The following is an 18,546-nucleotide window of genomic DNA, read 5'->3' on the forward strand; positions in this document are numbered from 1 at the left end:
AGACGATCAGACAGACAGACGATCAGACAGACAGGCAGGCAGACAGACAGACGATCAGGCAGACAGGCAAGTAGACAGACAGACAGGCAGGCAGACAGACAATCAGACAGACAGGCAGGCAGGCAGACAGACAGACAGACGATCAGACAGACAGGCAGACAGGAAGGCAGGCAGACAGGTGGGCAGACAGACAGGCAGGCAGACAGACAGACAGGCAGGCAGGCAGGCAGACAGACAGACAGACGATCAGACAGACAGGCAGGCAGACAGGAAGGCAGGCAGACAGGCGGGCAGACAGACAGGCAGGCAGACAGACAATCAGACAGACAGACAGGCAGGCAGACAGACAGACGATCAGACAGACAGGCAGACAGACGATCAGACAGACAGGCAGACAATCAGACAGGCAGGCAGACAGACAGGCAGGCAGACAGGGTTGCAGATAGACAGACAGACAAAGACTAGCAGACAGACACACAGACAGAGTGGCGAAGCTAGAGAGCACAAAGTGACAGACAGACATACAAATGCAGGCAGACAGACAGATAAGAGAGAGGGAAAGACAGACTGATAGCCAAATATATAGAGACACAGACATCTGAAAGCTGAATGTTATGAGGCCATCTTGTACAACCACAATCAGACAGACAATCAGACAGGCAGACAATCCAGACAGACAATCAGACAGACAATCAGGCAGACAGACAGACAGACAGGATACTTTTTTCCCCAAGGTCCACTACATATGATGTAGTTGGTAATAAAGATGATTTTGGGTGAGATCGACTTTGATAACTTGTTTAGCCTTGAAGCTCTTGAAGCTCCAGTACACAAGTAAATACACAAACTTCAGACAACAAACACACTGATATTTGGTGTAACTGATTCCAGAACCAGGAGTCTGATCTCATATCACTCTGTATTCAACAACGATACGCTTGTTAGCTAGTCATGGATGTTGTTCTGCAGCAAAATAGAAAAAGGAGAAAGTGTCCTTACATACATTGCTTGCGGCGCCCACAGAAGTGTTGCCTCTGAAACCTCCCGTGCTGGTAATCATGCTGATGATGCTGGTGGTGATGGTGGTGGTGATGGCGATGCTTGTCTGATCTATCTGTTCTGTCCCCGTGGATGCGCCGTTCTGCTGAGCGTTTGTAAATGACGTGTGGATGGTGTCCAGCGGGGGCGCTGTAGTTGTGCTCCAATGCCAAATGTTTGGGCAGAGGAGTGATGAAGAACTCCTCACTCGACATCCGGATCAGACCTGACTGTAGAGCACAGAGAAATAAAATACAGATCAGACCTGACTGTAGAGCACAGAGAAATAAAACACAGATCAGACCTGACTGTACAGCACAGAGAAATAAAATACAGATCAGACCTGACTGTAGAGCACAGAGAGGAATAAAATACAGATCAGACCTGACTGTAGAGCAGAGAGAGGAATAAAATACAGATCAGACCTGACTGTAGAGCACAGAGAAATAAAACACAGATCAGACCTGACTGTACAGCACAGAGAAATAAAATACAGATCAGACCTGACTGTACAGCACAGAGAGGAATAAAATACAGATCAGACCTGTCTGTAGAGCAGAGAGAGGAATAAAATACAGATCAGACCTGACTGTAGAGCAGAGAGAGGAATAAAATACAGATCAGACCTGACTGTAGAGCACAGAGAAATAAAATACAGATCAGACCTGACTGTACAGCACAGAGAGGAATAAAATACAGATCAGACCTGACTGTAGAGCAGAGAGAGGAATAAAATACAGATCAGACCTGACTATAGATCACAGAGAGGAAGAAAACACAGATCAGACCTGACTGTAGAGCACAGAGAAATAAAATACAGATCAGACCTGACTGTAGAGCACAGAGAAATAAAATACAGATCAGACCTGACTGTACAGCACAGAGAAATAAAATACAGCTCAGACCTGACTGTAGATCACAGAGAGGAAGAAAACACAGATCAGACCTGACTGTAGATCACAGAGAGGAAGAAAACACAGATCAGACCTGACTGTAGAGCACAGAGAAATAAAATACAGATCAGACCTGACTGTAGAGCAGAGAGAGGAATAAAATACAGATCAGACCTGACTGTAGAGCACAGAGAGGAATAAAATACAGATCAGACCTGACTGTAGAGCACAGAGACATAAAATACAGATCAGACCTGACTGTACAGCACAGAGAAATAAAATACAGATCAGACCTGACTGTAGATCACAGATAGGAATAAAATACAGATCAGACCTGACTGTGCAGCACAGAGAGAACTCAAATATGGATCAGACATGATAGATAGAGTACATTGTTGATCCCTGAGGGAAATTGTTTTGTTTCAGACCAGACCTGAGTCTAGAGCACAGAGAAAACACAAAAATACAGATCAGAGTCGAGACGTAAAGATGAAAAGAGGGAGTGTCATTCCAGGCATTCCTTACTGAACTGGCTAACAAGGCAAGTCATGCACTCGTGAAGTCAAAGAAAACACATAATGAGGCCAAATCGATTCGATCAGTCGGGAAAAATCTGTCAAATGAATTCACCATGGCGTCAGATCGCATCACCGCACACTTCTGCTGGTTTAGTGCTAATGCTCAAGAACATCTCACACATGTTTTAGCTGAACACTAGGGCTGGATGATAGCTAAAAATAATTATTTAAAAAATCAATAACCAATTACATCACTCTGCACCCACCCCCTCATGTAAGACTGTTTACAGCAGGGTCGTCATGGTAACCTGTTTCTCATTGACCATGCTGGTTCCCATGTTTAAAAAAATGCGAATATAAAACACTATTTATATTTATGTTGGGTGTCATGATCGCTCATGACTGAGGGAAGCAGAGGAGAAGAAGTCGATTTTCTCATAATTTCCTCAAGAAGTTAAAATAAAAAACATATTATTCTACATTGAGCAGCTTTAGTTTAATCGAATGTTACAAAAACTTTAGTCATTTGTTTGGACCAATCAGCAGTGTATAGTAAGGCAGGTCCTGCCTCAATTGTTCCTGCTCTGCACAAAATCGCCCAGTCTGGAGCATAAACTGGAAACGTTCCTGAAAACTGGCACTGGTTCCTCAGTGGACATGCACCTAAAGTTTACTCAGAGGTTACTGAGAAAGTTTCTCGGCTCCTGAAACAGTTCCTGTAGTAAAAACAGGTCTAAATTTCCTTTAAAACATCAGAAAAATATTCCCCATTCCTAAAAAACTTCCTGCTGTGGAAATACAGCAAATATTTCTGAATATATGGTAAAGTTCTCTGGTTCTTGAAAAGAACCTAAAGGTTCTGGGTTTCTTAAAAAAAAAAAAAAAAGTTCCTGCTTTGGAAATACAATAAAGATTTTTGGGTTCCTGAGAAAGTTCCTAGATTACTGAAAGGGCTTTAGGTTGGAAATATAAAGAAAGTTTCTGAGTTCCTAAAAAGTTCCTGCTGTGAAAATATGGAAAACAATGAGTTCCTGAAAAAAAGCTTCCTTGGTTCTTGAAAAGGCTTTATGGTGAAAATGTGTGTAAAGTATCTGACTTCTGGGAGTTTTTGTTCTTTTTTTTCCCCCGGTTTTCAGTTCCTGGTTTTGTGGACAAAATGTACCTAACAAGTTCCTGCTGCCAAAATACAGTTAAAATGCTGGAGTTCTTTAAAAGTGTTTGGGTTCTTGAAAAGGTTCCTGTAGTCGAAACACATCTTAAATTCCTGAAGAAAGTTTGTGAGTTCCTAAAGAAATTCCTAAAGTTTATGAAAAAAAAGTCTCTGTGTTCCTGAAACAGTGTTTCTTAGTGGAAATAATCCTAAAGTTCTATGTAAGGTTCTAGGGTTCCTAACAAGGTTCCTGCAGGACAGAAAAGGTGAAGCGGGACCTCTGATATCTCAGTTCAGCGATCAGAAAGAGTCTGGGTGAAAATGTCTGATTACAAACCAACTACAGAGACGTGACCTGCTCAGATGGTTATCAGTGGTCCAGTAGGAGACAGTTTTGGTGGAATAGTTCCTAAAATAGATCTTTTTGAGATCGGAAAAAATCCAGTGCGTGTTTTCCTCCAGCACGTGTGTGTAGGTGTGTGTGTGGACGCCATATCTGACAGCTCAGTGAAGAAGGAGGTCGAGGGTAAGTTTGATAAATGAGGCGTGAGTTGAACCAAAACTTCACCTGTCATGATACCAACATGATCTCACACACACACACACACACACACACACACACACACACACACGCACAGCTGCCAAACAGCATTTATCAAGATTTCACTTTCCTGTACACTGTTGCTTAAGCTACACAGAGCTACATCTCAACGTTAACGCCCTTTAAGACAAACACAATATCCAAAATCCACGATTCTTTTACTCAGCATGATTAACGCATTGTTACATCTTAAAACCCACGAAGATAAATATTGATTTATTTCTCACGCGTTTCTCAGGCAATTATTCTTCCTCAGTAATAACAGATTTCATCACATGCATTTGTCACTTTAGCCACACACTTCGGCTCGGCTCAGTCTGAATGATCAGAAGGTGTTGATTAATTTTCTATAACAGCAGCTCTGACAGTAGTGCAGGTTTATATTAATGCACTCGTTCTAATACGTCATCGTTTCTATAGCAACAGCTCATTTACTGGGAGGTGTACGGAGAACTGAGACACTGAGAAAAACGTGTAATCATTGAAATGTAAGGAGACATTTATGTCACGCTTTGAGGATTCTCAGTAATGTGTATTATTAACTTCAAGAGAGAGAAAAAAGAGAGGCTGGTGAGGGAACGAGTGTTTACAGCTGCTATAACATAAGCGAGAACAGGAACTAACTTTTTTGTTAACATTAAATATAACTATAAACCAAAATTTTTTTGACGTGATTGGACTAGACATTTGTTTGCTTTTTGTTTTGTTTGATTATATGTAGTGTAAAACAAAATCAAACCAGGTATCAGTTTAGCTCTGTTCAAACACCATTCTTCAAATTTAAGACAGTTTTAATACTTACTTTAAGTTAAAGGCTTTTTTCTGTTAACAAAAAAAAAAAACTCTTTTAATTTTTAATTAATTTTCACCTGAGAGTAAAAAAAAAAATCCATATTCAAGATCACTGAAATGCAGATGGTTATTTTGGTTATTTAAAAAAAGCAGTATTACAATTGTTTTATTGCTATAAAATCTTAAAAAGATGCCTGGGCGCATCAGTGGCACCAAAAAAATCTCTACGCGAAAATCTCTGAAAAGCCCATGATGGTGGTTCAAGTGGGAAAGTAAACACACCCCAGTTTGAAGGGCTCGCTGTAAAAACACTGGCAAGCGACGGCAGATTGTTACGGAGCCGTGGGTCACTGGATCAAAAAGACAAAGTCCCTCCTCATCCTCACCCTGCTCACCCTCGGGGCAATTAACACGCCACAGAGCCTCTGAAGCTCCCGTCAAAATGCTCAGGGCAGAGACATGAACAGCCATGTTTACTGCATGACTGCACAGCAAAAACAAAATGAAGACAAAAAAATCATTTGATCCGAACCGAAATGTTGCCCCAAAGGAGGGACGGGTGAACGTAGCGGCCCGACAGCCGAGGAAGAAACTTTATTCATATAATTTAATGCAAATAATGTCACGTTTTTGCAAATAAAATGTTCTTAATAACGAAAAAGAGGTGTCACATTTCCAACGCCATGTATCTACCTCAGCATGGTACATTTAGCTCCCTTAAAAAAAAAAAAAAAAAAAAGTGTTAAGGAGTTCAAATGAAATAACTTGGATCATATAAGTAGCAAAAATCAATAAAACAACTGATCTTTCAAAAAAAAAAAAAGTTAATAAGTACTGAATACAAAACTTGTAACACAAGTTTTGGTTACTGTTGTGTTAGTTTATGTTATTTAGCTAATATTATACAGCTAATATTACAGCTAACATTATAGCTAACGTCATAGTCAACATTATACCTCACAGCACAGCTAATATTACAGCTAACATTATAGCTAACGTCATAGTTAACATTATACCTCACAGCACAGCTAATATTACAGCTAACATTATAGCTAACGTCATAGTTAACATTATACCTCACAGCACAGCTAATATTACAGCTAACATTATAGCTAACGTCATAGTTAACATTATACCTCACAGCACGGCTAACATTATAGCTAACGTCATAGTTAACATTATACCTCACAGCACGGCTAACATTATAGCTAACGTCATAATCAACATTATACCTCATAGCACAGCTAACATTATAGCTAACGTCATAGTTAACATTATACCTCACAGCACGGCTAATATTACAGCTAACATTATAGCTAACATCATAGTTAACATTATACCTCACAGCACAACTAATATTACAGCTAACATTATAGCTAACGTCATAGTTAACATTATACCTCACAGCACGGCTAACATTATAGCTAACGTCATAATCAACATTATACCTCACAGCACAGCTAACATTATAGCTAACGTCATAGTTAACATTATACCTCACAGCACGGCTAACATTATAGCTAACGTCATAGTTAACATTATACCTCACAGCACGGCTAACATTATAGCTAACGTCATAATCAACATTATACCTCATAGCACAGCTAACATTATAGCTAACGTCATAGTTAACATTATACCTCACAGCACGGCTAATATTACAGCTAACATTATAGCTAACATCATAGTTAACATTATACCTCACAGCACAACTAATATTACAGCTAACATTATAGCTAACGTCATAGTTAACATTATACCTCACAGCACGGCTAACATTATAGCTAACGTCATAATCAACATTATACCTCACAGCACAGCTAACATTATAGCTAACGTCATAGCTAACATTATACCTCACAGCACAGCTAATATTACAGCTAACATTATAGCTAACGTCATAGTTAACATTATACCTCACAGCACGGCTAACATTATAGCTAACGTCATAGTTAACATTATACCTCACAGCACGGCTAACATTATAGCTAACGTCATAATCAACATTATACCTCACAGCACAGCTAACATTACAGCTAACGTCATAGTTAACATTATACCTCACAGCACAGCTAACATTATAGCTAACGTCATAGTCAACATTATACCTCACAGCACGGCTAATATTACAGCTAACATTATAGCTAACGTCATAGTCAACATTATACCTCACAGCATGGCTAATATTACAGCTAACATTATAGCTAACGTCATAGTTAACATTATACCTCACAGCACGGCTAATATTACAGCTAATATTATCATTAATGTTCAGCTTAGACTATTTTAAGCCACGTGTTTTAGTGTCACGGCCGCTGAATTTCCAGGAACGCTGTGACCTGTTAGTCCTTCTCGCATTTTAAGCGTTATTGTACAGCAACCTCGAGTGTTAGAAAGGCACTCTATACAGTAAATGGAATGCAGTTATTTTCTTTTTTTCTGTTAACTAAAGTTATGTTTAGCATATCTAGCTACTTTAGGTCACGGCAGCGACGTAACAAAGCTGTAATTTCTGACGATTTCTGGTGACTGTTAGTGACACAATGTGGGCGGGGCAAGGGACGTAAAACGTACAATGATTTGATGAGTACCAGTACGCGGGATGTTGGTATGGTTTTGTTTTTTCCTCTACTATGAAACACTTTGTGTTTTTTTCTGGATATTTCGTCTAACGAGACTGACGACACGCTAACATTTGCTCATAGAAAAGTGGCGTATACAGTAGATTGGGCTTTAAATATCTGACTGAACTGGATGTATAAAATTAATTTAGTTCCAAAATTATAGAAAAATTTTCTTTTTAGGAAACCAAGAAACAAGCACACACACTTCTGGTCTGTCGTTCTGTGTTCTGGCCGTTGTATTTTCATCCGCAGAACCAGAACATGGGTGGATGGTTTACTGGTTGGGAATAAAAGTTACATGCAAAACTACACTGTAATTTCAATTCACTAATAATAGGGAGTTTCTGTGTATTTATCATCAAAAGCCAAGACTGACCCTGTTATTTAAATTGGGAAAATTATACACTGTGTCTCCCACGGTCCGTGTGTGTGTGTGTGCGTGTGTGTGTGTGTGCTGAGCAAATTCTTCTGTCCGTTTAGCATCCGTCATTAACCGTCAATCGAAAATACAGTTTAATTTAGCTAACTTGCAGTAATGTAGCTTATGTTTCACGCTCGTTAGCATAAAATAAAATTATGGAACGCTACATTCGCAATGACGCGCTTGTGGGCGTGTCATATTTTTAGTTGCCATGGTTTCATGGAGACATCCACACAAGCTAGCTGGAGAACGTATACAAGATTCAAGGCTTGATCTCAAATCAGATGTCTTTACCACAAATCTAAAATTCTTAAGGAAGAAACTTCATCACCGTCTACTAGCGTCAGAATGAAAATTTCTGCCACCTGTTCGACCAATCAGAATCCAGAATTCATCCTTTTTTTTGGTGAATAAAGTCCATCATGTGTTTGTGTTTTTTTCTATTTGAAACATGGATTCTTGTCTCTTTTATTTTTGGCTTTCTGCCTATCAGAGAAGCAAACCTAAATAAAGAGTTTATGAGGACATCCGATCGTTTTAGGTTCTTACTGTTACACTGTAATTATCTACGTATAAAAGCGTGTCGTATATTAAAGAATAAAAAAGTTGAGAATGTTCATAGTTATAAAAATTGACTTCAAGCACACCTTGAATTGACTGTAGCTTTTATCGTCTTATTGATCCTCCTCAAAATTTATGGCACACAGAAGACAGAAAGCATGTCATTATGTCATATCGTGTTTATGAGAATTCAGATGTTTCTATTGAGGACATTTTAAGTACAAACTTCGTAACCAGGGATCAAAACACGAGTGCGAGTAGTACGATAATTCCTTCAAACGCAGAGTAAATTTTATTCATTCATGTGGTTTGACACTGATGTGGCAGACGTCTGAGTCGAGTTTTCCCCTCACAGGTACACATGTAGGGCTGCTGGAGAGGTGGAGCTGTCGGGGTCGACTCGTATTTAATACCAGGTTTAAATTTCACTGAAAAACCCACCGACATCAGAGGACGCTTTTCCTCCCACGGCGCTCCGTATGGAAGACGCGATTAGTCCTCAGTCTGACTTTGAGAGACACTGTGGAAACCCAAACCATGCTGTTTTTTTTTTTTTTTCTTCTTCATGTGGTCTCTCTCTGACTACACAACATTACCAGTTCTGACCATGCGTGTCTTTGGCACTAGTATGGGAAACAATTCATTGCTTAGTCTTCGACAAGGAAAAAAAAATCTTAATGAGCATGCTTTTATGATGTAAACTCGGCCTACTTTCAGGGCTTGCAAACGTGATATTATATTCTAAATTAGTAAGTGCTTACATGCTGTTAAAGGCCGAGGAGAGAGCGGCGAGAAACCAGAGGCTGCTTATTATCAAGCTTTTAAACACATCTGGATTGCAGGAGCAGAGCTGCATCTGACCACAGCGATGTTCAGCGTGGGAGAGGAGCATCGTGGGTCATCGGGGACTGCTTTTAACAAGCCTTTAATGCTGCTCAAGGACGTAAAAGAGCACTTTGAAATGGCTGGTGTTTGTAAATGAAAAGGAAATATGATGTTAGGGATGTTCCGTCACTCCCACCTGGATGTATCAGGGAGATCCCTGGAATTTTGGAGCTCCATTTCCATCAGGATTATTCATATGGACCAGGGTTACTACACTTTCATTGACTTTTGACATATTCATGCACAAAATGTGACTACAATTGCAATGTTTTTGCTACGCGACGGACATTAACGTTCGCTTTACTAACGCTGTAGCTCTTCAGACAGACTGTAGTATATACTCTGGACATGACTTATGGTTTACACGCTGCTGTAAAATGGTGGACCATCAGTCTGACCAATAAAAACACAATATCCTAATAATAATCAAAACAATGATACGTATGTCATGCAATATTTCAATTTATATCACAGCTCTGTTGAATTCTGGATTCTGATTGGTCAGAAGGTTTTGATTAATTTTCTATAAAAGCACCTGGTTTTAATACGTTATCGTTTCTATAGTAACAGCTCGTTCATAGGGACGTGTTTGGTGGACGATCCACATATACGGATTAAAAAAAACTGCTGATATGGTGACGTTTTCTGTTAGGAGAAATGTGTTAATTATGTGTTTATGGAAGGAGTATCCAGTGTCAGCGCTTTGTAACAGTCAGAGGTAAAACTGTAACTGTAACGGGACAGAGGACATGTTTACATTTGAGGTTTCTCGTCAACAAAAAAACGACAAGCTGTGTTAATTTGTCTTTTTAACTTCAAGAGAGAGAGAAAGAAGAGAGGCTGGTGAGGGAACAACTGTTTATAGCTAACTTGTTAATGTAACTATAAACAGATAAAAAAGTATGATGTTTTGTTTTTAATAAATAAATTGTAATCACTGGCAAATTTCTGTGGTGTAAGAGGAATAAAACACTTTGGAACGTGCTGTTATAGGAAAATAATCAACTTCGGGGTGGTAACTGTGACTCCACTTCATCACAACACCCTGTCGTTGATTATCTTTCTATAACCGCATGACACAGAGTGTTTTATTCCTCACTAAATCACCAAGTGAAGTCTGATTCTATCACCATTTACTAGTATAGATCTTTACTAAGTTCTTTCAAAGGTGTCTTTACTTTTTGTGCCAAATTTCACATTTCAAACCAAAACGTGACATTTTTAGATGGTCGTTTATAAAAGATGGAAACGATCTTTTCAAACTGTAGACACCCATTTTATATTCCCTTTGGGATTAAAAAAAAAGTAAAGGTGGGCCTGGAAACATCACAGATAACACCATTTTTATTTTTTACTATCAGAAAAATCAAGAAGTCAGCCTGTGATGCTTTTCCTGCAGGGTGGGATCAGCGATGTGCGACAGAGGAAAATCCTACAGGGTTAGGAAGGCGTGAATTTCCAAATTATAAACCCTTAAATAGCCAGAGTGAAAAGGGAGAGAGCTGAAAAGCTGATTTGTTTCTGATCATTTGTTTCTGACCATGAGTGTGTTAATAGCCAGGACTGAGTATGTAGAGCAGTGCTGCATCTAGAGCTCGGTTTCCCAACCAAGTATTCATGAGTGTCATGGAAATGTCCCTGTTACCCTCAGCTACATCACTCCAGTTTATAATATTAAACTAGAGACGTGTTTTTTATCGTAGTTATTTTTGTTTGTACCTGCCTGTGATATTTTCTTACAAATTTACTAAGTTCTTTTTCCCAAAATATTAAAAAGCTAGTAGCCTAATTTAAGCCACCTGTGTGACCCTGACCAGGCAGTTACTAACGATGAACACTGTAAAAACATCACACAGCGCCGTGCACGTGTTAATAAACGTGGACTTGGGTCGTCCTACGAGCTTGATATCTGACTGCTCACTAATGCTCACGTGAAAGTAATGCTGCATTCGGCTTAAGGTTGTATCTCGTAATTTCCGACCTCTGACTAGGAAAAAAAATAAAACAAAACATTCAGTATCTGATTTCAAATCAACGTGACCGCTCACTGCATGAACAGTAAACAGTAAACACAGCAGCACTTCTTTCCTTTAAATGACTTATACTGTATATATAAGTATTAACTTTAGATCAATCAACATACAGACATATTCACTTGTTAAATCTATAACACTGACTCTACAGCTCACTGTTTTGAGGAGGTAAATACGTATACGTCACTCATCACAGTTAGCTGGCTAGCTTTTTCCTAACAAGAGACGAACATGAAGGCGGCCATGTTTTTTTTTTCACCACTACCACAAATGCACGATGGTCGAAAATGACGTCATTCTAAGCTCGAACTTCTGTGGTAGTTGAATGCAGCATTTTTCTACTGTAATGACGTAACGTGTACACAACTCGCGTTGCGTATGTCTGGCCACACCCATTCCTTTCTCCCTCTCAGAGCCACGAGTGATACTATCATCGATCAGCGATACTTAGGGAAAGGACAATGGCAATGGCACATCTCTAATATATACAGCTAGAAACTACAACCCCTATGCAACATGTAACAGTGCTTAGCTCTCCTGTTCCTGTTTAATACATACATTTTTTAAAAAAATACTAGATTTCACCAAGTATAAAGAAGCATTGTAAAAAGTTTCATTCACACCAACCTACTTAAAAATCTCAAGAAGCTCTTCAGCTGACAAAAGAATTTAAGCTCTAGAGTGTGTGATGGTGTGAGTTCTCGATGACATCATCGTCATGTCCTTATTTAACCAGTTTTTTCCCCATCAGGAAACATCATCGTGCCACAACACAGAAACGCAGGATCATGAAACGTCTCACGGGATCACAGAAGCGTCTTGAGACGTGTCTTATGCCTCTTACATACATTACAGTTTCTCAGATGCTCATTAGTCACTGAAGCTCTGAGAGATGGAGCACAATGCCCCGTGACAGGAGGCGGTTTGGGGATCTGAAAAAGCCTCGCTGTGCTGCTCTCTCGCTCCGGCGTTTTCTCCAGCAGCCACTACATCACTGTCACACCACAATCCACCGGGGGACGGCCCCCGCCGAATTAACGCTCCACGAGGGCCTGAGAGTTATGAGAGGGCTATTTGTAGCTACAAAGGAGCCTGTCAGAGACGTACTTGAGGATGGGTACAGTTGTAAAATGGCCTCTGCTCTACCTGCGAGTCTCTGGTGACGTGTTCGCCTCATTCTGCACAGTTTAAGAGCACTCAGGGATACATTTCAGTGTGCAGGACGAGCTTTGTGTGTGCTACATTCAATCACATCTGTGTGTCAATATGTTCACCAGTTAAATAAATTAAAAAATCCAACTCTACATTCACGCTAGCAAGTGACACGTCGCTTGTAGTTTGTCTCTTGTTGATGTCTATCAACCGTTAATAATGTCGCTTCTGGATAAGCATTTTTGTTTAAAATGTAGCTTTATTTACATGTTATGTGCTCGGTTTCATGCTAGCTTGGTTTTCAGATTAGATTAGCATTTAGATTAGATTCACTTTACTTTTGTTTTCACTTTACTTTTGTTTTTGTTTGTGTAAAGCTGCTTTGAGACAATGACCTTTGTAAAAAAAAGCGCTATACAAATAAAAATGAATTGAATTGAATTAGCAAAGCAAGCTAAGTGCACTAGCTACGTACACTCACCAGAGGCTCCAATAATCTCCAATGCTACCTCCATACCTTCCAAGCTTTATCTTTTTCTTCAAAATGTCTCTATACACATTTAATGAGAGGTCGTATATGACAGGAAAAAAAATTAAACCATAAGTTTTACGTGCATTTTTTTGCGTTAAACGGTAAATGGGGACTAATTGCAGAGTCACATCGTACGTGCCGTAGGATCATTAAATCGTGGCTCAGTTTCAAACACGTACGTAGGAAATGAACAGTTGCCTGTCGCTCTGTTGCTTGCTAATGTGAATGTAGGGTCACTCTTGTGGTATTCAAGTTCAGAATTCAATTAAAAAAAAAAAAGTTTCATGTTTCCATGTGTTGATGTTTTCCCCAGTATGAAGGTTAGGAGTCGATGCTAAGCGTACTCTTTCTAATTTTTAATCATTTAACTAAGAAAACACATATATGTTTTTTTCTAAATCATCCGTGTGTCCATGTGTTCACTTGTGATATTCAAGTTCAGAAGCTTTTTTTCTCACAAGTCATAAGGCAAGTTTGTTTTTTCAGTATGAAGGTGTCTAGGCTAAGTGTAATTACTTTATACTTTTATTAGCTTTAATTTCAGTCATTTAACTCAGAAATTACCAACATATCTGTGGAAAATGTTGAAGTTCCTGACTGATTTATCTAATTTTCATAGTCACTGCATCTTCGCATCGTTCGTATAAAGGACATATAAACACCTTTATAATATTATCATAATATTAGCAGCAGATAGGGAAATAAATAAGATGTTAAAATGACTGTTCACTTCCTGGATGTATTTTCAACAAATATATACAGTATGTGTTTCAATGTAGTTAGCAAGCTAGCTATTTATGGAACTATCACTTACTAGCAACCATCAGCTGGCTAGCTTAGCCCAGTTTCTCTATAGACACAGAAGAAATTGAGAACCAGTGATGTTCTAGAGACAAACGTAAGATTTAGGAGAAATGGCGTGAGTTAATCAAGTAGAGGAACCTTGGTAGGAATTCAGGAGAACAGGAATCTGCATTACTGGTGATGATAAACCAAATCTAGGGAGCAGGCTAGGTTAGTTAGTTAGCCAATACCAGCTAGGAACGGTAAGAGCATTGCTATGGTTACAGTCTATCGAGTAGAGGAACCTTTGTGGGAACTCGGGAACTTTAGTTGTACTTCCTCTAAAGGAAGCAAGACCAATCTTATTTCCTGGAGGTGAAGCTTCATGTACTGAATGCCACTGATTGGTTTTTCCTCCTCATCACCAGAGTTGCACCAATCTTTATTTCATCTACATCACTGATAATAATCAAGCTAATCTAGAGAGAAAGTTGAGTTAGTTGGTTATTTAGCTGATACTAGCTAGGACCGGTAAGAGCACTGTTATGGTTCAGGACAATTAACACTCTGGTCAGCAATTGTTCTATAAAATCAGCCTAAGATAAGTTTATGTTGGCAAATTGGAACGTTTTTACATATGGTAAGTCAAGAATATCAACATTTCCCTCAGACATGTTGTTAATAAGAAAAGACTCTGTTTGAATAAAACCACACTGTAATTACACTTAGCTTCGACCGCTAACTGAACTTTTACGGGTTCTGCCATGTTGAGAAACATTAACGCTGCATCTCGGCTCATAAACTCAGTCAGAGCCGTCAGAACATCACGAGAGCGAAGTGTTCATGTGGAATCTTCTCGTCGACGCGGGCAGCATATGTTTTTATCCTGCAAGCTCCTAAAGCTGAAACAGCCCAGATGTCCGTCTGTGTCGATTAGCTACTTCTCTCTCTCACACACACACACACACACACACACACACACACACAGACTGACAGACACAGTGGGAGGCAGCATCACATAACTGGCCTTAAGTGGAATCCCACACGTTAACACGTCGGCCTGAAGCAGCCGATCCCACGCTGGATAAACACAGCTGAAGTGCTGCAGAGACAACACACACAAACACACACACTCTTCTGTCCACACCTCATACATTCACACACACACGCACATGCACACACTCGCAGCCAGGAGGTGAGAGACGGGTCAGGAGCCATCCGTTAAAAAAAATAATAAAAAATACACCAGAATATCTACAACTTTACTCGAATACACTGGGAATGTAAATGTAAACATCCTGTAAATAGATGCGTTACTGTAAGTGTCGTGCAATTACGGGAAAATAATCAACGATAAGGTGGCGTGATGAGGCGGAGTTACGTTCACCACAGCGAAGTTGATTATTTTCCTCTAACATCATGTTCACAAGTGTTTTATTCCTCTTATACCACAGCGATAAGAATTTTTATTTATTAATAAACTATGTGTATTTTTTATCAGTTTATTGTTACATTTATCAGTTATCTCTTCTCACGTATGTTACAGCAGCTAACTCTTTCTTGAAGTTAACAAGACAAGACAAAAGAATGCAGCTTGTCATGTTACCGTAACATAGTTAACGTAAACTTCTCATAAACTGACATTCCTGAAGATATCAGAAAGTTACAGCACTGACACTGGAGACTCCTTCCATACATGTGAAATAGATATAAACATCTCCTTAGAGAAAGCAATTAACGATTAACGATTGCTTGCTAGTGTGAACGTAGGGTTAGTCGTGCACTTTGCACAGTGCTAAACTAGAGGTTATACGCTTCCTTTACTCGATAGCTATGAGGAAAAGTGTACGTTTTATCTTTTAAGGATCAATTAAGGGCACAGAAAAAGAGAGAATTAAACCGAGCACAGAGAGCGTCCATAATGTCTGTCAGTGGACTGAGAGAGAGTCTCTGGATGGCTTTCTTTTCTCAGCCTGTCAAAACTCGCCTGTTCATGCAGGATTGGCCGATTCGAGCCAGAAGGCGGGACTGAACCTGTCACCTGGTGAACCGAAGCATGAAAGTTTAAAGCTGAGTTTCTCTGAAACAGACGGCGGAGCTGCACTTAAAAAAAATAATAAATAAAGTTTGACCTGAAAGTTAGATTTTTGCCAACCTCGGGGCAGGAACCAGCAAAACACTCTTGACACACTTGTGGATCACAGAGGAGTGAGAGGAGAGAGAGAGTGTTTCTGTTTATCTGGTTTTGATTTGTTTTTTTGTTTTTTTTTTGCAGGGTGAAAGAGGAACAGAAATCCACCTTTCAATCCAGGTTTCATCCCGCTGTCAGACATAAGAGCCAAAACAAGCTGCGTCCTCTGCTGAGACGTAATTAAAAACTCTTCTTTAAATAATGAAGGATTTACAAAGCAAATCCTCCTGCTCCTGATCTGCAGGCTCCTGCAAGCCTGCTCTCCATTTCAACAACAAAATCCGCCTCCATCTGCCGTCCTGCGTGTCGGTGTCAGGACACTGCAGCTTCTACTGCTCTTCAGATTATTATTACACCCGACAAATCCACAACATAATAACTCCCCAGCCTCACGTCATGGAAATATGGCTTAATCTGCCAGGAAAATCTTACTCTTACTTTCTGATTCACAGAATAATACGATACTTTGCATTAAAGCTGGACAGTAAGATGATAAGATGATGTAATATCGATATTGTGATATAATAACATCGTGATACAGTGTTCCCTGTTTATATTAACGCGGTTGTTCTAACACATTCTCGTTTCTATAGGAACAGCTCATGCACAGGGACCTGTACTGCAGACGCTTCACATAAACGGATTAAAAATCGTACGTTTGGTGAAGTTTTCTGTAAGGAGAAGTTTACTGAACATTGATGGAAGGAGTCTCCAGTGTCAGCGCTTTGGAACAGTCAGAGGTAAAGCTGTAACTTTAAGTTTTCCGACATCTTCAGGACAGAGGAGTTTACGCTTCTTTGCGGTTTCTCCGTAACATGACAAGCTGCGTAACATGACGACTGTTTATAGCTGCTATAACGTAAATGAGAACAGGAACTAACTTGTTTCGTGGATGTTCCACAATGTTAAATGTAACTATAAATGGATAAAAAAGTATGACGTCATTCTTTAATAAATAAAAAAATATATAATTGTGATATAAGAGGAATAAAACACTTCAGGACGTGCCTTCAGTGTGGTGACAGTAAATCACACCACCCTATTGTTGATTATTTTACTATAACAGCACAACACACACAGTGTTTATTTGTTACTAATACATTTTTTTCTTTTAACGGAAGGATAAAGATACAGATTAGTGCTTCTAAATAACACTAACACTCATTGACCAGTGTATAGTGTGTGAACAGAGCCCTGTTCTGTCACCTTTACGTTAACATTCCTCAACACAAAAGCTCTCATGCTCTTTCACTCGTTTTCTCGTCTTCACCACCGCTCAGAGCCCGAGGGAGGGAATAACGCCTCGTTCGTACCTAATCCACAACCTCTCGTCAAGAGGAGACGACACGACACAGAGGAGTTAAACTCCACCATCCTTTACATTCAGAGGGACAGAGAGAGAGAGAGAGAGAGAGAGAGAGAGGTGCAACAAAGCAAGAAAGTAAAAGAGAGCATGGGAAAGAGGATGAGAGAAGTGGGGTGGCAAAAGCAATATAAAGTGTAAGAAAGAGAGAAAGGAAAAGAATGCAAGAAGAGAGCGTGTGAGAGTGAGAGAGTGAAAGACAGAGAGAAAAAGGATGAGTGAAAGAAAGAGACAGGTAAGACAGACCCAAGGAGAGAGAGAGAGTGAGTGAGATGGGTAGAAGAGCAGCAGACATGGAGAAACAGAGAGAGAGAGAGAGAGAGAGATGGGTAGAAGAGCAGCAGACATGGAGAAACAGAGAGAGAGAGAGAGAGTGAGAGAGAGAGAGAGATGGGTAGAAGAGCAGCAGACATGGAGAAACAGAGACAGAGAGAGAGAGAGAGAGAGAGAGAGAGATGGGTAGAAGAGCAGCAGACATGGAGAAACAGAGACAGAGAGAGAGAGAGAGAGAGAGATGGGTAGAAGAGCAGCAGACATGGAGAAACAGACAGAGAGATGGAGAGAGAGATATATATATATATATAGAGAGAGAGAGAGAAAGAGATGGGTAGAAGAGCAGCAGACATGGAGAAACAGACAGAGAGATGGAGAGAGAGAGAGAGAGAGAGAGATAGAGAGAGAGAGAGATGGGTAGAAGAGCAGCAGACATGGAGAAACAGACAGAGAGATGGAGAGAGAGAGAGAGAGAGAGAGAGAGAGAGAGAGAAAGAGATATATATATATATATATATAGAGAGAGAGAGAGAGATGGGTAGAAGAGCAGCAGACATGGAGAAACAGACAGAGAGATGGAGAGAGAGAGAGAGATATATATATATATAGAGAGAGAGAAAGAGATGGGTAGAAGAGCAGCAGACATGGAGAAACAGACAGAGAGATGGAGAGAGAGAGAGAGATATATATATATATATAGAGAGAGAGAGAAAGAGATGGGTAGAAGAGCAGCAGA

At 39.8% G+C, this 18,546-nt stretch overlaps 1 protein-coding gene across 1 annotated transcript in view; it reads right to left on the reverse strand.

Moving 5' to 3' along the window:
• The window catches only part of adamts18 (ADAM metallopeptidase with thrombospondin type 1 motif, 18), a 63,994-nt gene that overhangs the window by 36,272 nt on the left and 9,176 nt on the right, over positions 1-18,546 (reverse strand). The window contains exon 4 of the mRNA XM_034299852.2: positions 1,004-1,268. Within this exon, the coding sequence (XP_034155743.2) occupies positions 1,004-1,268 (265 nt within the window). The remainder of the gene's footprint in view (positions 1-1,003; positions 1,269-18,546) is intronic.

Source organism: Pangasianodon hypophthalmus, chromosome 25, assembly GCF_027358585.1.
Source record: "Pangasianodon hypophthalmus isolate fPanHyp1 chromosome 25, fPanHyp1.pri, whole genome shotgun sequence".
Classification (NCBI taxonomy): Eukaryota; Metazoa; Chordata; class Actinopteri; order Siluriformes; family Pangasiidae; genus Pangasianodon; species Pangasianodon hypophthalmus.